Source organism: Polistes fuscatus, unplaced genomic scaffold, assembly GCF_010416935.1.
Source record: "Polistes fuscatus isolate 324 unplaced genomic scaffold, CU_Pfus_HIC Scaffold23, whole genome shotgun sequence".
NCBI classification, from domain to species: Eukaryota; Metazoa; Arthropoda; class Insecta; order Hymenoptera; family Vespidae; genus Polistes; species Polistes fuscatus.
Genome location: NW_025113100.1, coordinates 2,289,915 through 2,311,731, shown reverse-complemented (window position 1 = coordinate 2,311,731; position 21,817 = coordinate 2,289,915). Strand labels below are relative to the sequence as shown.

Below are 21,817 nucleotides of genomic sequence, written 5' to 3'. Positions count from 1 at the left end.
ATCGATACTTACTACCATCTCTAATGATGCTCTAATTAATTATTTTTCATAATTATGTATTCAAAGATCGTATTTCGTATTAAATTCGATTCCTGTAACATACACACACATACATATATTCATAAGTATAGGTAGCTCGTACACATACACTCATATATTTGATTTTCTTTATGTTATACTAATGTAATCTTTTTTTTTCCTTTTTTAGGTACCGAGCATTAGGAGAGTCCAGCAGGAATACATATACTCAGTCTAACAATTGTGTTTACTCTTTTTATCTTCATATTCATCGAGGTAAGCGTTATTCTTTTTTTAAACCATACAGAAATGTATACAAAGAGTGAGAACGAAAGTGAGAGAGAGAGAGAGAGAGAGAAAAAAAAAACAAAATATTCTATCTACGGGCAATAACGAATGTGTACGTATATTCCAGGAATTTCTCGAAGTGAGAGACAGAAGAAACGAAGACAGCCGAAAACAAAACGAAGACAGCCGAACGTTCGACATGAAGGACGCGATTACGTGTTCATTCCAGATCATTCCTTCAACGAGCTAACAATAAGATCTAACGACGTGACGTATATTAAACTATTATATATATATAACGTTATCGATTTTATTAACAATTTTTACTGATATTAAATACTTTATATGTAATTTTATACAAGTAGTGAGATAAAGGCAATTAATATTGCTTGAATTTATATTGATTCTTTATGATAAAATATCTTTAAAAGTGTGCAATGCCTTCAGGAATGATTCACAGGATATATTGTTCTATAATCTTTTTAGTATGTTTCAGCTTTTCAGAGTTTTATTTAATTTTATTTTATTCATCGTCATCCTAAGGGTAGGATACCCATCCTGCAGTCATCAATGAAGACTAAAAGTAAGTATATTTTCCTATTAAACGTTTCTATGATAACTTTAATGGTTTTTTATTATAACGATGATATTAATTGTTCTTTTTCTTTTTCTGTTTCAGAACATCATTGCAATCGAGCGCGTAGGCAATGAGGTACTCGTGTGTTGCATCGATAAAATAAAATACAAAAGAATCGGAAAGTAAAGTCAGTGTTGATCGTCGCATGTTAAAGTTTCGTTTGCTCGGTTAAGAAACTCCGTAAGTTTCTTTTATTCGGTTTAAACGTGTGCTCATCGTCATCCTAAGGGTAGGATACCCATCGTGCATTCATCAATGAAGAATAAACGTAAGTCAATTTTTATTTTAAACACTTTCTCAATAATTATAATAATTTTTTTACTTACAACAATGATATTTATAATTTTGTTTTTATTTCTGTTTCAGATCATCATGGGAATATATCAGTGTTGGAAGTGTTTGTGAATTGTGTTGTGAAGTGTTGCAAGTGTTCGTGCATTGCTATCGTGCGCGAAGCAATATACGGGAGTGTTGTATCGTTAAATATAATTAAAATCACGGATTAGAAGCACGTTCGTTCGTTTTCTTTCAATTCCGTCGCGTTCGCGAACTATTTTTGAAATTTATATATTAAATTAACTGCGACCAATGCAGTAATTGCATTAGAGTTTGTTCGAGTAAAGTTGTATTTTTATCTTTAAACAGTCGCACAGACTGTTCGCGTATTAGAATCAGTGCATCAATGAAGATTTTTCTACTTGCATTGACTGTGTGCAAAGCAGTCTTTGAATTAGTTGTGTAGAATCAGTGATCGGGCGTATAGTAAATTAAAATCATACGCGAATTAGAATCAGTGTTTTTCGACGTATAATAAAATTTCGGTTTCGCGATAAGAAACTCATCTATAGTTTCTTATTTTCGTTTATACCGCGTTTTTAGATTCACGCGAGGTGCATCGCCATGGTGCAATTGAATTTCATCCCATTGGAATGCATTGTAAGTATCTATTTTTATTTACATTTTATTCGATTTTATTTTATATGATTTTGGATTATATTGCAAATAACTTATCGTTTTGTTCTATTTTATTTTACAGATATGACGACGGACTTTCTACCTTATCAAAGATGTGGAAGAATTCTTCGATGGATCTTCGATCTTCGATGGATCTTCGATGGATCTTCGATGGATCTTCGATGGATCTTCGATGGATCTTCGATGGATCTTCGTGGATCTCGATGGATCTTCGATGGATCTTCGATGGATCTTCGATATCGCATTCTACTACTTGCTGCGAAGTAGGAGTGTTTTGGAGCCATCGTAGAACTTCTTATGCCGTGAGTTAAAATTTAAAGTCCCTCCGGTGCTCAATCATGTCGAGGATGAAAGGTCCTAATCGGCACGAGTTACTGGTTGTAATTATTTAAATAAATTAGTGACGAGCACATGAGTAATTCCTTTCTAGGAGTTACTCATGAAAATTGTATATTATATTGTATATTGTATTGTATATTTTATATTAGTTCAGGATAGGTTTTCTTGTCTCATCGGTTAAATTCATTTAATTAACAGTGCAATCAATTAATGCACTTTCTTTTTTATTACGTGTTTTGTTCGTGGTTAGTAGTGGACGAAACCGAGCATTAATTTACTCGTTTTCGTCCAGAAAAGCATGTAATAATGTCTTACATGTATTGCTCGTACTTAGTTTATCTAATCGCGATTAATTTTGATATATCGATACTTCGATATTACAAATAAATGAGCAAGGAAAACAAACTCATTCGCGACCGGATAGATTCTGGCAATTAGTGGTGGTTTAAAACCCAGTCTTTATTAGAACAGCCATTTAGTGAAAGAGTCGTCCGAGGTTTTTAAGAAATTCCCTCTTTTGTCACCGTTAGAATCACTCTACACTGCACTACTCGAAACAGTTATTATTTATTAAAATAAACCATATAAAAAAACCAAAAAAACCACAACCAACAAACGTTTTTTCTTTATTTTTGGGGTGTTTTATTTTTTTTTTTTTTTTTTTCCTTCACTTTGCTTAAGTCATTATTCCCCATCAATGACTTTGTAGATTTTTTTTTCCTTTTTTAAAACCAATTTTTTTTTTTTTTTTTTTTTTTTTTTTCCCCGTTTTTTTTTTTTTTTTAATGGGACAAAAACATTTTTTTAATCAAAAAAAACCCATTGTTTTTTTTCCAGTCTTTTTGCTTCTAACTATACTAATCTCCCGTTTCTCCCCCCTATACTTTCTGCGTTCTCATCTATGCCTGTGCCAGGTGCTACTCGTATAGGTGAGAAACAATTAGTATAGGTTTAGTTTTAAGTTTTTCCCCCTATTGGCGGCTGTCATTGTGCTAGTGATTGCACGGTGTACGTTGCACCTGTGTGTGCGTTTAGGTGTGTGCATGTACATCGTTTCGCGACACGTAATACCGCGCTTATTATTTTTAAAGTTATTGAATAAAAATAACTTGTAGAGTCACGTGTACGATACGAACTTTTTTTTTTTTTTTAACAATCGTTTTGCATAGTAGAGTTACCGCATTTTTGTGGAAACTTTGATATACTCGTATATTACTAGTATGCATATATACTAGTGTATACTTGTATTTTTTGCTGTAGTTTTTTATGCAATAATCACTAGCCTTGGCAGACGATTACAGCAATCAGTACGTATACCCTTTAGCATATAAGTTTAGAAAACGTGGTTGAACTAGGGTGTCGGAGGTGCCCCGGGGCATGCTCTCTAGTTTAGGCTTTGCACCCTGGTGGTATGTGAGAGAATCGTGGAGTGGGTGGGTGGGTACGTATGTGTATTTGCTCTTTTTAAATACGGGTAATTGGCAGACAGGTAGCATACTTCTTTGAGAATGTGAAAACTTTAATTTTAAGTAGGTAGGACCCAGGAAAGGCACTAGGCTTACTTTCACTCCGGAGTGGAAATTCCGCCTCCTGGTTTATACAGAATTGTTGCAAAATTTTATCATCTCATTCTATTATGCTTGTTTTGTAAATTTATTTTGTGACTCTTCTGTAATCTTGAGTATGTATCATAATTTATAGAGGTATTTGCAACCACTTGGAAGATTCATTTCTTTTCGATTCTATCTCGAACGAGATGGAGTCGAATCAAATTGGCAAAGCCTTTGATGAATTTGATACTTAGTTTTAAGTATTATGAGATTAGCACTTCGCACAATAGCGATTTTCTCTTGTAATGAAAAATATTTGATATAGTTCAATATAACAAATGAATGAAATGAAAATATTGCAAGAAAATGCATTACATTTGTTGCATTATTAAATTTCAATTGAATTTTGTTATTTGATATTAAAAGTGCGACGTGTTATTAGGTCATCGAGGGAAATTATCTGCTTGGACGTTTGATTAATTGTGCTCGTGTAATATTATGCAATGAACTCTAAGTTCATCCATGGTTATACGAGCTTGAATATAATTAACATTAAATATAAATTAATTTTTTCATAATTCCATATTAGAATCATAACGAAATAAAAGTTAATTTGCAAAAAAAGATATGAGATATCTTATCTTTCTTGCACGTTGAAAATGTCCAATGCAGTTTTCAGGGATGAAGAAAGAAGAGGCTAAGGCCGAAGAGGCCCCCACTTAATTGTGGCTCAAGAGGGCAACTACATAGACTATTAAGTTATTTTCAAAGGTTCAACAATAAGTTCGAACTTTTCGAAAATAGCTCTTTAGTCATATTTTATATTCTATTGTATTATTTATTTGCTCGTCATTAATTTGTAATTGTAATCGGAGATGATGGACCATTCCATCTCCTTGGCACATCAAATCTGTGTGCCATATCGTCCAAAAGATGCATATGTGTTTAGTTACAGTCAGAAATATTAAAATTTTTGTATTATTAAATTTTGAAGTTTAAATAACGTTCGGTAAATATTACAGTAATTTCTCTTTTCTTGTTTCATCTTTTAAATTTTTCACTTTGATCGTATTTTATTAAATTTGCAATTTTTCTTTTCTATATAATGCAGTTTAAAAGTATTTCATAATAATTAATAGATATTACTTTTTTAGTAACATAGTATTCTTATTTTTCCTATTTCTTTATTTTTATTTATTTTATATAAATGTAAAATCACGCGTTTAAATTTAATTTTATTGCAACGGTAATTAGAGATTTGATAAAAAGTAAATAAAGGATTCAATTGAAAAGTGCATCTGCGAATTGGACCACTTATATGTTAGGCTATTGTATCACTTGACTGTATGACTAATATAGTTTGCTTTTTGTTACAGGTGATCATCGTTGGATTTATCATCAAACCTTCTGGATTCTTTTTTATTTGAGTGTCTTAAATTGCTTCATTTTAAAAATATATATATAAATGCATTTCTGAAGGCACACACATGTTTATATATTAAAAATTAAATATAATTATATAAAATTCTATATTACAATATAACTATACTATATATACTATCAAAGTATATGTCATATACTATCAAAGAATATTGCATTCTTTTATAGTATTGTATCATCGTCGCATTAAGTATTTACTATTGCCCATTGATGATCAGGTTAGTAACTAAGATTAATATGGTTACGCGAAAAGTGAACTTGTGAGCTTCTATATACTTCTGTCTAGCATTAAACGCGCAACCACAAATTCAAAGCGCAAGCGCATTTTGAAAAAAATCTCCTACTCATGACATTTCCATATTTGTAATTATTAATAACTAATTATATAACTAATTGATAAAGTTAGCAATTATGAATTTTAAATAAGCATTTTGTTGGCAATTTAGCGCACTTATTCATTTTTTTCTGCTGTTGTAAACTACGTTGCTTTACTTAGAAATGAAAAAAAAAGTTTTCAGTGGAGCGCGATTGATAAAGAAAAATAACGCATCACGTATGCGTAATTGTAATCTTTTAATATGTACTATATAAAGAAATATTATACGAAAAGAATATAGCAGCGATGAAAGTAAATGATCAAAGTGAAAACCTTTTAGAAGGTAAAAGCAACAATCTTATATATAAGTAAGAAAAGAATATTATATATTACTTTACATATTATACAGTCATATTATACAGACATTAGAAATAAATAAATTACAATTTTTTATAATTTTTTAATATTATTGTTGAATATTACCGCTATGTCAAATTAAAAATGACCATCTGTCAATTTTATAGGTTATATATAATGTATTCTATTTAGTGCATATATTTTTAATTTTGCAGTATACAAGTGCCTAGTATTCTGTATTAGTTTTAATTCGTTTCATTTTTTTATTATAGTTATTCGCAATTCAGGATGAAAATGGTTAAATTACTTAGCTTACATAATTAGCTTACTGCACGATTTTATGTTCTAACTTTACGATGACAACTTTTTGATTTGTATCTCACAATACCGATGAATTTCAATCGCTCTCTTTATTCATTTATTATAACATATAATAGTCATTTAAATATCTACATTCTATATATATATAACTAGTGAAATATATATATATATATATTATTTTGCTTTTTAATTCAATTCATGACTCTTTTCTTTTCTTATTAAATTTGTTACGTTTCATATATAAATTTTTTTCTTAAATAGTTAACATAAGCGCAAGGCTCTATAATATCAATTCCAATCAAAGACCATTATACTCAGCGAAAGAAAAGACTCCGTTACAGTATGGGATCAATAGATAGAAATTTTAATAAAAAGAAACCACATTATTCTATAAAATACTGCTACTTTATATGTTCAATTAAATTATTGCGTGTAAACATTAATAGCACACTTGCTGTTTATCACAGATATAACGGTGACTTAAGCACCAAAGTGTGCTGCACTTGTAACAAATTTCAAAATAGATGATCTTATTATTATTATCGTTTTGTTTGTCTTAAATATCGTAATAGTATTTATATTAATTTTGATCATTTATATATCTCTGTATTATCTCTGATATATATACATTTGGCGTCTGAGGTTTTCTCGTACAAACGTTATAAGCGTATTCTACGCAAAGAAATAATTAAAAAATGTTCTACTAACATAGATTGTTTAAAACTTCATTCAAAAAGATCTAACATAAATTGTAAAACTGTCCAAATGTAGTGCTCAAAGATGATGTTTAGCGATTCTGCGTATGTTCTTCACCATCTTTGAACAATAGCTTGACCATCTAGGTCACCTGACTTCGTCTCACCAGATTTTTATTTATAAGGAAAATTAAAACAAGAAACTTATGCAACTAATTATGAGATAGCTACACTTGATGTTATGATAGAGCAAATTGTGGGTGCGCTTGCAGAAATTAATAGAAATCGATAAGAAATTCGCCATGTTCTAAACAGCATTCTGCAGCGATCTCAAAATTGTATTCGCATAGGCAGGCAACATTTTGAACAGCACATTTCACACAGTCTTAAAATTTATAACTTTTGAATAAAGCTTTAAATGATTTATGTTTATATAACATATTTTTCTTATCTTTATGCATAGAATACGCTCACAACATTTGTACGCAAAAATCTCAGACATCATCTATATACGTGTATGTATATATATTATATGTGTCATTTGAATCATGATTCTTTTCCGCATGCTAGTAGATAAAACATTATAAATCTCTAACTAACTAACACTCTTTATGTTGCATCTCAGCATAGTCTTTAATAATCGTACATTTTTTTAAATAGATCTTTTTATAGTTTAATAATAGGCACTTCATTATTATTCTAAAAATTTAATTATTTTAAAAGTTTGTAATTAACGATTTGCTTGGTTTGTCCTATTCTACATCATATAGACGAGCATATAAAAATTTTTCAATCGCTGTTGTAATCATAAGCAAAAATATGAAACTATTATGATAAACAAGACAGTGTCAGCTGTAAAAATATGCTTCTTCGCATATAAAATAAAGCTGAATCGTGACTTTAATATTTCTTTTACTTCTACATGTAATTAAAATGTTGATCATTCGTTGGTTCTATCAACATGATTTGTATCATCTCTAATTAATAATATCTGATTATCTTCCGTTTGCCACCTTTGACGAATATAAACAAATATACCAATAAAAGTTATTAAGATTCCTATAACGCTGATACCAATACAAGTAACAAGTCCCAATTTTGGTAATACCAATAAAAATTTAACTTGACTAACATAATCAGAAGTTAAACTAGCTTCTTGCGTAAACCACAGCATAGGCATATACGTTTTTCGTACGTATTTAAATATACTGAAAAAAAAGTCATAATATCTCATTTACTTGTTTATTAATTAGAAAAACATTTATGAAATACATTTTATTTACCTCATTCCGTCGATCGGCTCCACCATAAGATTTAATTGCAATTGCGCTTTCACTTCTAATGGGACGCCAGATTTCTACAGAAATTTAATTTGAAAGAATTATACAATTGTATTTAATTTTATGCGATATGAAAAATACTCACCGGTTCGACGATCACAAAAGTCTCGTGTTTTTCTCTTAAGGGTTCCAATCCTTCTACCGCTTTTCCATAACTACTATCCGCCAAATAAAAATGTGGCAAACTGATAAATGCAGGTGCTCCGTATTTACATTTAGAAACGTCTAATACTCCAGACGGCTCGCATGTTGTTTCATTCACACAAAAACATTTTCGTGACTTTACAATATCACCATTATTTAATGTAGTTTCATCGGAAATAAATTTACTACCTTCTATACTTTGATACAAAGATTGATTTTGATATGTCAATGTTACATATCTAAAACAATTTGATTTATAGAAAAAATACAATCGATAAGTTTAATCATTAATTATGCTTATATTATTTGTACATACGTGCAAATGTCAGGTACAAATATAGATGCGGTTTTATTATCCATTAAAGGTGGCCATAAATCTCCATTTGTACCGTCTATCACACCACAAGAATCTTTGTAATACTTTGTTTTATTCTGAAAATTCCACTCTTTGACAATTCCCATTTCATGTATATTATCTTTCCCAGTTAACATATTGAATGTTCCATCAAAAGTATCAGAATTATTTCTCTGAAGGAAAATAAATGAAAATTTAGTAATATTTTTAATATTATCCATAATTTGTCATACGCACCTCATAAAACCAACCAAATTTGGTGAAAGGTATATTCGTAAAATTCAATTTTTTTGCTATAACAAGTAATTCATCCTTATAACCATCAAATAGGACTTCGCCTACAGTTTTCGTCATCGTTAAACCTTTATTTACGCTTAGAATTAATTTATCAGCCATTTCACGTATTATTACAGGTTCACTTTTCATTAATTGTCCCATTGTCTGCAAATTAAATTTGAATGTATTAAGGACAGAATAATCTCATTGATTTAACTGAGGATAAAAACAATATTAGATAAAACTCACCACTACGATCGGATCTAAATTAGTTACTTTATCGGTTAACTTTCCTTTTGATAAATTTTCATCAAAATGCCATACTTTTCTCCTTTGAAATGTTACAGTTCCATTATCGTTCCATACTTGATTTATTTTATAGTCAATTTCTCTGTAAATTCCATACGATTTATCAAAACCAAATATAGAGATGAAATTTTTTGTAAATGTACCTAAACACATATGGTCCCATTTCTACAAGCATTGGCTTTTTCTTTAAAGGATGATTAAAGACATCAGGATTACTCAAATTAAAAAAATAAAATTTCAGATGCATCGGTATAGGTGTTTCCTTCCAAAGATTATAAATAGTTGAAGTTGGCGTCAATGTTAGTTCCTGCAGAAAAGATTTTCATTAGTAACAATGAACGGATTGTTTAGATGAAATTCTTCATAACCAAATATATTACACAAACTTACTCGTAACAAAAACCAATTAAAAATGGAAGACCAAAATGATGCGGCTATAGAGCCAAGCACTAATAACATCAAGCCGATGACCAGAATAATGATAAACTTTAAAGAAGATTGCTTCATCTTTGTTGCCGGTGCGACACTGAAAGAAAATTATTTCAATAAAGTGACAATCATTTGACTATGGAACTATATTCCTTATTAAATAATATCAAAATGGCAATGTTGTGTGTTTAAACAAAAATTTACCAGCTTACATGTGATCATCGAAGTCTTCCTCAATTAAATTGGTTACCGATGCTATAGGCATAATTAAAATCTGTTTCTTTCAACGTTATTACAATTAAATGAATCATTCGATTAATCTTATTATTCATATAAACAAAAGTTGAAAATTAAAAGAAAAATATCATTCATATGTAAATACATAATATGCAACTAATAATATCAACTCTAGTTGCAACTCTAGATAACCATTACTTAGTACTTTTCTTAAACGTTTGACTTATTAAAATTATAAACAATTAACAATAACAGATAACATAATTTGTACATAAGAAAGAATATAACAAAATTGAAAATAACTAGATTAGTATTACTTCCACTATCATTTGGTTATTTCTTCTTAAAAATATATTAATTTATATAATATAAATCAGTTGAATTTTTTGTCAAGTATTGTGATAATGCATGTTTAATTATGACGTTGTTATAGGGTTCTTAGAAAAATAATTATCTATAACTGATACACAATGTATTGTATAGTTGTTTTTAGTTCGGCATGACGCGACGTGACGGGACATGACGCGACATTCGCCTTAATACCGCGAATATTCAAATAATAAAAAATAAACCCTAACGCAACCCTGACGGATTATTTTTTATGTTTTCGTATTCTTTCTATTTTTAATCGTATTTCCTACCCTTCATTATCAAGCTATTTACATGATTAATAATTAATGGCATTATTGATTCGTAGAATTATCTTCTTATTAATTGTAACCACATTATATATTATAATAATACTTTTATTATCTGAAAATACATTTTAAATATTTATGATATTTTTAAGATAATTCATAACTATCTTTTTATATTTCATAGATAATATTATCTTTTTAGTAATCTTTTAATTTTCAAATTTTTCACGTTGAAAATAAATATTTATTATTAAATATGTAAATTTTGTTTGTTTGTTTAGTTAATTGTCGGTTATTGTAACATGAATTTTAAAATAGTTTCTCCTTTTTCATGCATCAAATATTGAGATTTCATCTTTCAATAGAAGAGGGATAAACTATTCTTATCTTAAGATGAAAGTCCAAGGGATACTTTTTTTTTTACCAAAGATAAGAAATCTTTCGACTTATTCGAAGGAAGGTAACATACATATCAAGACAAAAAGATAACATTGATTATTTTTACTATCGAAATTACATACATATCGCAAAGATGTCAAAATATTTTATCAGATGATAATTTTCGGTCATGTGTTACCATGAAATTTTTCTTAATAATGGTCATCACTACATTGCTGATATTAAACGTTCAAAATTTTAATGTTTAAATGATGTAAACGATACTTTTACACTTGCAAAACTAATTTTAATGAATTTTTAAAATAATATCCTTCGCGTTTCTCCTTTTTCGTTTCTTTTGTATTAAATTAACATAATATATTTATGTTCTCTTCGATGACAATCGTCATTTTCTATGTATTCGAATAATTCATAAATGAATCATGATCATGATTATGATTGAGTTTTTTCAACAGATGATGATCTAACGTAAAAGACAGTCTTACTAGACAGTCGAGGCAAAATCCTCTCTGGTTCTAATTTTCATCTCCAGTTGATCACCGTTCATTTTAATAAACAAAGCAATCGATAACGCAGCAACAGTTTGTACAAGAAATTGTTTTCCCGACGTGGTTTTATTCGCACGACTAGAAGATGACAACTGATAAAGAAATATTAACTAATTCGTCTTATGCATTTAATACTTCTTCGTTTATTATTTCCGTTTATTAAATTATCGATCGAAAAAACTAGTTTTCAAATGCATACGTAATCTTCAACATGATTGTAAGATGCAATGATATATAAAAAAAAAAAAAAAAAAAAAAAAAATCACGATTGAAGAAAATATAAAAAGAAGAAGACATATTGTAAAATTGATTGTAATTATCAATATTACGCGGCTGTTCGAAGTTCGAAATTATTCAGCAAGCATCGAAGAATATAAAGCGATGACAAATCGGGAGAGATAATTATTAATACAGATATTGTAATTATTCATTTTTATATGAGTAACGATTAAATTTAATTATTCATTAAATGTTTTCATACATATGAACTCTTGCATGGAACTAGTCCGTATTTTACATGTTTTTCTCGTTTCGTTTTATTTTTTGGCTCAAATTTTATTATTTTTTGGTATTCTCTGATAATATACATGCCCTCCCACCACTTTTACTGTTCATTTAATTTTACTCTCTCCCTTTCTTTCTTTCTCTTTCTCTCACACGTACCATACATGCATTCGTGATTTTCTTTCAGCTTGTTAATGCAATTATTTTTTCTAATCTTTTTATATATATTTCTTTTTTTATACAACTCCTATCTTAGTATTTTCATTTTGATGCACTTTAAGTGCGTTATTATATATCCAAGTGAAAGCACGGAAGAGTTTTCTTTATACATGCGTGTATATGTGAGAGAAAGATATTTCTTACTTGTATATGGGAACACATATTTAACACACAAATATTTAATCACGTATCCTGTCCAGTAAATAAAAAACTATCAAACTGGCAGAGTGAAAGAAACGTCATCTAAGAGATTATTTTTAAATGCAGTATTTATAAATATGGAAATATAATACTATATAATATTTAGAAATATAATACTATATCACGTTCGGATAAAAATAGATTTGATTTTTCATTAATTTTGAATAATAATATTAATCATATTATTAACGACAATTATAATGAAATTAAGCGAACGTAATATTGTCACTTAAATTTACAACATATATCAATCGATTTGTGATTATTAGCAACAATTATTATGAAATTTTACCAGCATTGTCTTATTAAAATTTAAAATAACATATATCAATTAATTTTTTATTGTTACAAGTTATTTCTCTTTATAATAATTCAATAATATACATGCTTACGCTAATAAGAAATACACTTTTACGATAATATATTTGAATATAGTTGAAAGTAATAAGTTGACATTTTAAGTAAGTAATAAGTTTTTTAATTTTAAATTAAATTAGGAACTTCAATTTATATTAAATTAATTTTGAAATAAATACCTGTTGAACAAAATTCTGATGGTAACTCGATAATTATGATTATGATTTTAATATTTCGTAGTTATTTAGTGTTAGCGATATGACATTATTGCTTATTCACTGATATTTAATGGTTTATCAATCGGTTATTGATAATAATTAAATGTGAGAATTTAATATATATATATATATATATATATATATATATATGAAAAATACAAAAAGCAATGGTACCTTCCAGACCAACTTGTTCGCGTCAACTTTCGTTATACGACTATGGACTCCACTTTAAACGATGTTCGAGGGATTCAATACTTGGAGTAGGGATTTCATACTCGATTAAAAGAACGTCTCTTAATTAACGAAACAAGTAGTGGGGCTCCGTATTCGGTCGATGAACCGATTAATTCAACGATTATTACACGTTTTCACATATTTATAATATATTTTATTTATATTAGTAAATAATAACGCGTGTAGCGCGTATATATGTATATTTATGTACCAGTTTGAAAGCTCTTAAACATTACTTTTCTGTTCTAATGAATTTAGAAGATATTTATATACAAGTATATAACATGTTATATTCCGAATAATCTGGTAATCAATGATAACGGAAATCAAGATTTTTGGTGATATCGTTACAATTACTGAGTAAAAATTATTCGCTTATCTCGCATACTTTATCGTTGTAATTTATATCACATCGTTCGTATTTACACTTTCAAGCTTTACAAACATTTTTAATAAACTAATTTAATAATTTGCTTGTTACAATATAAATGCTAATATCATAATTTTGGTACTTTGGTTGTAATGGTTTTTATATTATTACAAATCTTCGAACTACAATAAATATTTTGTTTAATTCTACATTATCATCAAATAAATATCACACGGTGGACGGATTAGTCGATAAAATAACTTTGTTATACATAAAAATGGTTCGTTTAAATAATTACAGTGCTGCTAGTGCTATTCATGTCTTCTTGAAGTTGGGTGCGATCTCTAATTCTTGCACACATTAGACTATACTCTAATAGTCCTATGCGAATGTTCATCTCCGAAATTTCATTCTTCATTTTTGTGATAATCTTTTTAATATTTATCAGTGGCGCTATAAAACGAATAATGATTACATAATTATTACATTTTTCTTTTTTTTTTTTGGTTTTCGTTTTTGTTTTAAATAAATTTTACAGCACATTTTATAAAACGTTACTCACTTCCATCGGTCATACTGGACCCTCTCTCATCCATTTCCTTTTTCATATGTTCTAATTCCTCTGTTAATTTATTAAAAACTCTTGTTCTTTCCGTTACACCACCACTAACATCTCTGTATTGTTCTTTAATTTTAGATAAATCGTCCTAAAAAGAATCTCTGTTATGTGAAGGAAAAATATTAAATTTTGTTGTTAATTGTTATGTACTAACTTGAAGTATTCTATATTCATTTAAAATAGGCTCCAATTGTCTGTTTAGATAAGTCTCTCTAGTTTTAATTTTATCTAATACATTAGTTATTTCAAGATGTAACTTATCTAATTGTCCTTTGGTACCAGATAAATTAGTTGTAATGTCTGAACGCAGTTGCTTCATTTCGTTTAAATGTAAACGCCAATCTCTCGAATCTATATAGAAAAATAATATTATAATTATTAATTAAGTAAATTTATTTTGGATCATTGAGGATATATTTAAAATGTAATCTATTACCTGTTTTTACAGTTACTTTTAATTGAGGTAGAACTCTTTCTAACTCCAATTGCCACTCTTCTCTATTTGTATTTGACTCTAAAATATGGTCAGGCTTGTATGTTTTGTTCTAAAACAATTTTATAATTGTAGATAAAAATTTAATAAAAATATTAAATATAAAAAGCAGAAAACTAAATCGACCATATTTTGATTGTAAAGTTTAGTTATATCATCAACGTGTAAAATCTCATCATCCTCATCGTTATACTCAGCCATCATCTCTTCTTCTACTTTCTCTAAAATTAATTCTGCATCGTCTTCCTCTATTTCTGGTTCAGGTGTCTCATCGTCGGGTATAATTTCTGCTCTGTAGATATGATATGATACGTTATAATTTGTAGTACAATGATATCAATATAAAATATACTTTCGAAATTTATATACTTTTTCCACTTGAACTTTTGTACTTTTATACCATTATCTGCTAAATTATCTAACACATAAATAGCATGTTCTCCGGCTCCTTGTTTTAATTTATTCGGTGGAAATTCTATCGGAATATCAATTTCTCTGAGGTAATCCAGTATCAACGATATTGTAGAGTTAGGGTCATCGGATTCTTGTGGCTGTTCAAAATCTTTACCAACCTTTCTAATTAACCACGCAGCTAATGAAGTGAACATATAGAATTGTTCTCCTGGATTTGTCGGTACTGCAAAATAATGCCTAAAGAAAATATTCAAAGATAATTAGAATTAATGCTAGATTGAAAAATCTCAAACGTAAAATTATATTCTCATAAAACTCACCTAGTTATGGGTTTCATTTTTAATTCTTGTACAAATTCAACATCATAGTTTAATAATTTTAATTTCTCTAATAAATCTTCCATTCTAATATGTACAATGTAAAAAGCAGATAATGCTGATTCATTTTCCAAAATAATCTTGGAATTATCTCGAAACATTTTAACAATAGGATTTTTATAATTACTATGCAATAATATTGGTAATTAAAAAGGTCATCAACACACGTTCAAGTTTTTATATGTGATTGATTTACTGACAATTTTATATTAATATCAACATTTAAATCAATATCATTGAACATTATGCTTGCATAATGGAAAATTTGTATACGAACGCATTATTAATTATTTTCGTATTCCTCATTTTTAAATATTATAAACAAGAAATGACAAGAAAAAAAGGTTTATTTCAATGAACAAGAGTAAACTACCCACAATGCACTTGCATATTTTATTTCCAACTTTTTTAGTTACCGACTGAGATTATCTTCTTTATCATACTTGGTAAGGAAAATATCTTTAAGTTTAATACCCCATCATTTATTATCTGCTGTAAACATATTGAATAATTTATATATAAAATGTATACAAATATGTGACAAAAATTTAAAAAAAAATGCGATGAAATATATTTCTTAATGAAATATAATTATGTGAATTTAATGAACCTTTCTAATGAAATGATCATTTTAAACTTTTTTAAGGAAAGCGATGTTTAATTAAAATTGTTTGACAATTGTACGTACCTATTTCAAAAAATATCTAATTTAAAAATTACGAATACGTAAGATAATAAATGATTCGTATATATTACATTATTGTATAAAACATATGAAAAGAATAAGTTATATAATAATAAAAGTTAAGTTTTTGGGTGACCTACATTACATGTATAAGTACCATATTATACCTAACGGTACTTTCAATATAAGTTTCCAATCGTTCTCACGATCTATCTCGTTTAAATATCTCGTTAATATTATAATATTTATAAATAGACACACAAACATATATGTATAATAGAAATTTATTTGGAATTTCTATAGGTTTTCTAAAATAACGAAAGTAAGTTCTATCAAATTTCTAATTAATTCAAGAACTTTAAAAGTTAGTTAGTAGTCCTATTTGGAATTTCAAAAACATGTAAGCGAAAGTTCACGTTTCCTTGGGTGCGATTGTCAAATATAGAATGAAATAAGTTGAACAAACACGCGCGTACCTCGTACGTTAATTTTTTCGGCAAAATACTTTCCTTATTCCCTTTCTCAAAATACGACACTTTCTCGAAATACTCTTCGCGCGTATATCTCTCATTTATTTAAACACTATATATCGATAATTCATAATAATATATTCGGGTCATTTAAATTAACGAGGACAAATTTATTCCGCCCCCCTTCGCCGCCCCCGAGAGATAAATAGCGCGAAATTTGAATTCCAATATGCACTCTTCAATGAAGATATAAACAATTGAAAATAAATATTGATATAAGAAGAAAGGACGGAAGAAAGGACGAAAGAAAGGACGAAAGAAAGGAAGCTGACAACTTGTATCAAATGTACGCGAACTTTCGAAGAAGTGTCAAAAAAAACGAGGGGTGACTAAGAGATATTCAAAGATATTAAATTGAAAAGAAAAGCATTCACCGAAGGGAAAGGAATCGTATTGGTAACTGAACCACAACGATCGTAGTTTTAGAATTTAGATTTAGATTTAGATTTAGATTTAGATTTAATTCTCTGTAGATCGTATTTAATAATAAGAGAAAAAATGAAGCAGCAGTATGGGGAAGATTAAGAGGAGTTAAATTGAAAGGGAGACCGACCGGACATGTGGCGTCCCATTTGTAAGAGGAAAACGAAAAGAAATTGAACTCGGTCGACCACCCGTCGACCACCCGTCGACCACCCGTCGAAAATACCTGTACGAGATCTTAAAAGTACCGCGTGTCCTCCATTGTGTATATATAGGGGTGCCACAAGAAACACCACTGTGCAGTTCTCCAGCGAACGTTCTTAGGTGAGCATCGTTAAATTAACTTATCTCTTACATTTTCTCTTTTTAACTTTTCTTCTTCTTCTTCTTCTTCTTCTTCTTTTCCATATCCTCATCCTTCGTTGTCGTCAATTTGTTCTAACTTTTCTAAACGGTTTTTAAATATTAATAATAACGGGTAACGATCATTATCGCGTATCATTAAAAATTTGTTAAGTGCAAATGAAATTGTCGTATGTTGAATTGTTGAATCGTTAGAATCGTTAGAATCGTTAAACCGGTTTAAAAGAAAGTCGCTTCTTCGGAAGCATTTGGAGGAACTTCTATTTTATTAGCAACGGAGATATATCGATCGAATATCAATCTTTTTCTTTTTGTGACATCGATCATCGATTATTTTGTTAATTAATTTATTTATCTCGAACTTGACAAATATTAACAAAGGAACTTTCATTCATTCTCCAGATTCATTCTCCGATTAATAGGAAAGAAGAAAATGATTAGGTTTCTTCTCCTGGGAGCATTCGTGGCCTTGACGAGCGCTCAATTTCAGCCCCAACCAACTGGAAGGATTTTAGAACCACCGATACCGGCATTGTGCGCCCAACGTGAGTCTTTTTATTTCTATTTCAAGTACATATCTTATTTAGTCCTTTTATTTGCATAGAAAACAAAAAATATGCCATTATTTTCTTGATACGAACAAAAATAGGCGTTACTCGTAGGATTATCGAAGCTATAAAAATATGATCAAATGAGAAAAAAAGTTCGACGATAAAGAAACAACATTTAGCAGCTCTTTACTGCTTGTAAAAAAAGGTGTGGCCTTGTAACAAGGTCAAGGTCTCTTCCTGATTCAAACAGGTTGAACTAAAAGACCAAGTTGGTTCACCAAGTGACCATAATCTCTAAACGTCATCTTTTTCATATTAAATAGAACGTGAAAAATAAGAATAGAAATTTTCTACCTCAAGTTAAAAATAATTAACAGAGATAAATATACAAGAATAAAGTATATGGTAATAGGTGGTAATAGACGTGGGCGTGTTCCGGTTCGACGAAATGTGTGTTAATTGACGGAACAAGGATATACAAATGAATAACTAATTAATATCGACACATTTGTAGAAAGTATGTACGACTTATTTACGTGCATACGTGCATACGTACGCGTTGGTATGAGCAATATTAACGCGCCGTGAAACGCGAACGAATTTGAATTTTTAATGTCATCGCAGCTGTGAATGGGTCAATGTAAGAAAAAGAACCATCGTGGAATATCAACTGCCACTTTCTCCTTCCTTCTGTTTTTAGTAACCCAATTAATAAGGGGACATCCATGCATCGCAATCTTTATGATTCGTTTTTGAAAAATGCGTGTCGGATTTATTGAAAATTATATTGGAACTTTTATTTTTTATTTTATCTGTACGATAAATTAAAAACATACTGATGTATAAGTTAACTGAAAATATATCGGTATTTAGTGCCACCAATTAACATTTATGCTATCGAAATGTGTAGAGAAGAAATACTCTTATCACGTATTCTGAATGCAATTTAACAGAAGACTTTCTTATTCTTTATTTGGGAAAGTAGTTCCACAATTAGCATAGACCTTACACAGTGCCAATGCTTAGGTCGTGACTATAGAGACCGATTGTGAGAGGTCACAAAAGACAGCATTGATTTCGCAACTTTCACTTTAAAAGAGTTGACATTTTTCTCGTTACGCTTTTCTTTACGAATAAATTAAGTTCTTCTATTAACAAAAAAATCACTATTCCATTTGTTAAATAAATATAATTATGATAAGGAGACTTTTCTTACGCGTATAGGAACTTTGATGAAATTATTTAAAGAAAAAGAATTACAATTAATTAAATATATAATTATAGCAAATTGTTGCAGAATAATTCAATATTAATTAGTAAGAAAAATAAAACAAAATATATATATATAGTATAAAAGTAAACAAAAATAAAGAAGAAAAATATTATAACATAATTTTTTAGGAACAATTCACGAACGCTTTAACGGAAAGGGTTATTACTATTCGTGGGCTGATCCTAGAACAAATGGACAAGAAGTTGATTGGCTAGCTGGTAGAAATTTTTGTAGACAACGATGCATGGACCTCGTATCTTTGGAAACCTCTGCTGAGAACGAATTTATCAAGAGTCGCATCGTTCAAAGTATTTATTCTTCTTATATAATTCACGATTGAATAATGTTTTAATCTACGAGAAAAATTGCTTTTTTTAGACAAAGTTAAATATATTTGGACGTCCGGTCGTCTCTGCGACTTTAAAGGATGCGATAGACCTGATCTTCAACCACTTCATATAAATGGTTGGTTCTGGACAGCCGAGTTGCAAAAACTTGCACCAACTAACGATCGCAATCAAAACGATTGGTCTGAGAGTGGCGGGTAAGTGACTGACAAATAAACTCCTAAGTGTATTTTCAAATGAATATCTCAAAATTAATAAGATATTTTATATCTTCTTTATATCAGTATTGGCAAGCCTCAACCTGATAATCGTGAGGCTATCCAAGGTGGTGCTCCAGAAAATTGTTTAGCAGTTCTTAATCAATTTTACAACGATGGTGTTAACTGGCACGACGTTGCTTGTCATCATAAAAAACCATGGGTGTGCGAAGAGAATGATTCTCTCTTAAAATACGTTCGTTTTACTAATCCAAACCTCCGCGTTTAATTCGATAACTTAAATGAAAATCTGACGAGTGGATAGACCATTATCATTTGAACTATTGTTATTCCATTAAATTATGAAATGTTTTAAGATTAAGTAATGCGACTGAATAGTGTATAGCGCGATTATATTTATTACAACGACAACTTCATTACTAAATGCATTACTCATGTCACAGTACGTTGTACGAGATTTACTGATCCAAATAGATTGTTTTTTCTTTTCATACAACATCAGAATACGTAAAACTTAATCGTATTAAAGCTCATGTCATAGTACATAAGTATTGTCAATATTTATCCTTTACACATGATTAGTTTTATACTCAGGAAGATTCACAATAAGTCTTTAAGGCACAAATCATGAAATATATAAAAGAGATTAAATTTGAATATACGTGCGTATAATGAAATTTTACAATTACTGATTAAAGTGGAAAAAGTAATTTCAAAAAGTACGTAATGTAAAAATGTTTTAATAATCATATAAATTAACGATCAAACGAATATAAATAAAATATTAATGCTGTAAGATTACTTTTTACCTTCGATCATGATTATATGATAACCAAACTTCGTTTTAATTGGTGGATCTGTATAAATGGGTGAACTTAAATTGGAAATAGGCAATGCAAAAGCTGCTTCTTGAAAAGGACCGACCATCGAACCACGTGTCATCCAACCAAGATCTCCCTTAAAGTAATTCGTATACAGTACCAAAATAAGTAAATTGAACTTTGATATTAAAAATATATAAGAGTAAAGGAATGAAAGGAAACATTTTGTACCCCAGAACGCGCTTTGTCTTCGCTATATGTTGCTGCCACTTCATTAAATTTTTGTCCAGCCTTTAATTTTTCCATAGCCTCTAATATCTTGGATTGTTTCTCACATAATATATGCCTAACCTATAAAAATCAATGAATTAAATATTAAAATATCACGTCTATTAATAATTAATGTCGTCTCTTAGGTTATGTCGTTAAGATTATCACAGAAAAACTGGACAAAAATGCGAAAAGAAAACAACATTAATTATTACTGGACCCTATTTTTTTTTTCTTTTTCTTTTTCTTTTTCTTTTTCTTTTTATGTATATAAGCATACTTTTATAGTAGTTCCACTTTTTTTTTCAGCTTTATCTCCTTTCCCACTTTCTTCGGAACCTTTGGATTTTCCAGCTTTACCACTGACATTTTTTTTGGGGGGCATCCTTGAATAATTCAAAACTACGAAAATAAAATATAGATAAAATATAAATGACTTAATTAAAAATAAGGATGATGACGAAACTTCAATATATATAATTACAAGCATACTCTAACTCGCGAAATTTTCGTTACCGACGTTCATTTTTTGACACTTCGCGCGATAAAGGATCGAACGATATAGAGAAAGATCGATTATCGATAATCGAATGATTGAAAGAAGAAGATGGAGATAGACAAAAATGAATAAATATAATTTAAACGAGGGAAGAAATAAAAAAAGAAAGAATAATTGAATAGATAAGAAAAGTAATCAAAGAACTTTTAAATAATCAGTG

The 21,817-nt window shown here is 29.2% G+C and overlaps 4 protein-coding genes across 9 annotated transcripts; 1 reads left to right on the top strand and 3 right to left on the bottom strand.

The window, feature by feature from the left end:
• The first annotated feature begins 5,377 nt into the window (after positions 1-5,377).
• Positions 5,378-20,548, top strand: LOC122518122. Of its 3 annotated transcripts, none has more exons than XM_043636844.1 (6): positions 5,378-5,906; positions 17,380-17,579; positions 18,021-18,163; positions 19,571-19,750; positions 19,821-19,986; positions 20,074-20,548. In XM_043636844.1, the coding sequence occupies exons 3-6, from the start codon at positions 18,052-18,054 to the stop codon at positions 20,273-20,275; spliced, it is 660 nt and encodes a 219-aa protein (XP_043492779.1). In that variant the 5' UTR covers positions 5,378-5,906; positions 17,380-17,579; positions 18,021-18,051; the 3' UTR covers positions 20,276-20,548. The 3 variants fall into 3 exon arrangements, with proteins under 3 accessions (XP_043492779.1, XP_043492777.1, XP_043492778.1); XM_043636842.1 differs by having other exon boundaries at positions 17,340-17,579; XM_043636843.1 differs by having other exon boundaries at positions 5,378-5,931.
• LOC122518119 (protein croquemort-like) lies at positions 6,465-13,630 on the bottom strand. Of its 3 annotated transcripts, none has more exons than XM_043636840.1 (9): positions 13,285-13,630; positions 9,751-9,886; positions 9,504-9,667; positions 9,301-9,442; positions 9,013-9,216; positions 8,737-8,948; positions 8,362-8,659; positions 8,220-8,293; positions 6,465-8,144 (listed from the first exon to the last, which is right to left on the bottom strand). In XM_043636840.1, the coding sequence occupies exons 2-9, from the start codon at positions 9,865-9,867 to the stop codon at positions 7,877-7,879; spliced, it is 1,479 nt and encodes a 492-aa protein (XP_043492775.1). In that variant the 5' UTR covers positions 9,868-9,886; positions 13,285-13,630; the 3' UTR covers positions 6,465-7,876. The 3 variants fall into 3 exon arrangements, with proteins under 3 accessions (XP_043492775.1, XP_043492773.1, XP_043492774.1); XM_043636838.1 differs by lacking the exon at positions 13,285-13,630 and adding an exon at positions 10,002-10,542; XM_043636839.1 differs by lacking the exon at positions 13,285-13,630 and adding an exon at positions 9,994-10,085.
• LOC122518121 (intraflagellar transport protein 57 homolog) lies at positions 13,725-16,117 on the bottom strand. The gene is made up of 7 exons (XM_043636841.1): positions 15,561-16,117; positions 15,196-15,477; positions 14,953-15,118; positions 14,770-14,878; positions 14,488-14,684; positions 14,277-14,421; positions 13,725-14,167 (listed from the first exon to the last, which is right to left on the bottom strand). The coding sequence occupies exons 1-7, from the start codon at positions 15,716-15,718 to the stop codon at positions 14,001-14,003; spliced, it is 1,224 nt and encodes a 407-aa protein (XP_043492776.1). The 5' UTR covers positions 15,719-16,117; the 3' UTR covers positions 13,725-14,000.
• LOC122518123 (peptidyl-prolyl cis-trans isomerase NIMA-interacting 4) lies at positions 20,383-21,680 on the bottom strand. Of its 2 annotated transcripts, none has more exons than XM_043636847.1 (4): positions 21,591-21,680; positions 21,379-21,500; positions 21,060-21,179; positions 20,383-20,964 (listed from the first exon to the last, which is right to left on the bottom strand). In XM_043636847.1, exons 2-4 carry the CDS (start codon positions 21,481-21,483, stop codon positions 20,806-20,808), a joined length of 384 nt encoding a protein of 127 aa, XP_043492782.1. In that variant the 5' UTR covers positions 21,484-21,500; positions 21,591-21,680; the 3' UTR covers positions 20,383-20,805. The 2 variants fall into 2 exon arrangements, with proteins under 2 accessions (XP_043492782.1, XP_043492781.1); XM_043636846.1 differs by having other exon boundaries at positions 21,583-21,677.
• Between the last annotated feature and the right edge of the window lie 137 nt (positions 21,681-21,817).

What these genes read in the sequence shown, in the direction of transcription:
- LOC122518121 (XM_043636841.1), bottom strand. Translation starts at nt 15,718, where the DNA reads ATGTTTCGAGATAATTCCAAGATTATTTTGGAAAATGAATCAGCATTA. An exon ending in ATGAATATAGAATACTTCAA is followed by an intron (nt 14,422 to 14,487) that starts GTTAGTACATAA and finishes GATTCTTTTTAG; the next exon opens with GACGATTTATCTAAAATTAA. An exon ending in GTCCAGTATGACCGATGGAA is followed by an intron (nt 14,168 to 14,276) that starts GTGAGTAACGTT and finishes TTCGTTTTATAG; the next exon opens with CGCCACTGATAAATATTAAA.
- LOC122518122 (XM_043636844.1), top strand. Translation starts at nt 18,052, where the DNA reads ATGATTAGGTTTCTTCTCCTGGGAGCATTCGTGGCCTTGACGAGCGCT. An exon ending in ACCGGCATTGTGCGCCCAAC is followed by an intron (nt 18,164 to 19,570) that starts GTGAGTCTTTTT and finishes ATAATTTTTTAG; the next exon opens with GAACAATTCACGAACGCTTT. An exon ending in GATTGGTCTGAGAGTGGCGG is followed by an intron (nt 19,987 to 20,073) that starts GTAAGTGACTGA and finishes TCTTTATATCAG; the next exon opens with TATTGGCAAGCCTCAACCTG.
- LOC122518123 (XM_043636847.1), bottom strand. Translation starts at nt 21,483, where the DNA reads ATGCCCCCCAAAAAAAATGTCAGTGGTAAAGCTGGAAAATCCAAAGGT. An exon ending in AAAGTGGAACTACTATAAAA is followed by an intron (nt 21,180 to 21,378) that starts GTATGCTTATAT and finishes TGATTTTTATAG; the next exon opens with GTTAGGCATATATTATGTGA. An exon ending in AAGACAAAGCGCGTTCTGGG is followed by an intron (nt 20,965 to 21,059) that starts GTACAAAATGTT and finishes AATTACTTTAAG; the next exon opens with GGAGATCTTGGTTGGATGAC.
- LOC122518119 (XM_043636838.1), bottom strand. Translation starts at nt 10,054, where the DNA reads ATGCCTATAGCATCGGTAACCAATTTAATTGAGGAAGACTTCGATGAT. An exon ending in GAAGACTTCGATGATCACAT is followed by an intron (nt 9,887 to 10,001) that starts GTAAGCTGGTAA and finishes ATTTTCTTTCAG; the next exon opens with TGTCGCACCGGCAACAAAGA. An exon ending in ATTTAGATCCGATCGTAGTG is followed by an intron (nt 9,217 to 9,300) that starts GTGAGTTTTATC and finishes TTTAATTTGCAG; the next exon opens with ACAATGGGACAATTAATGAA.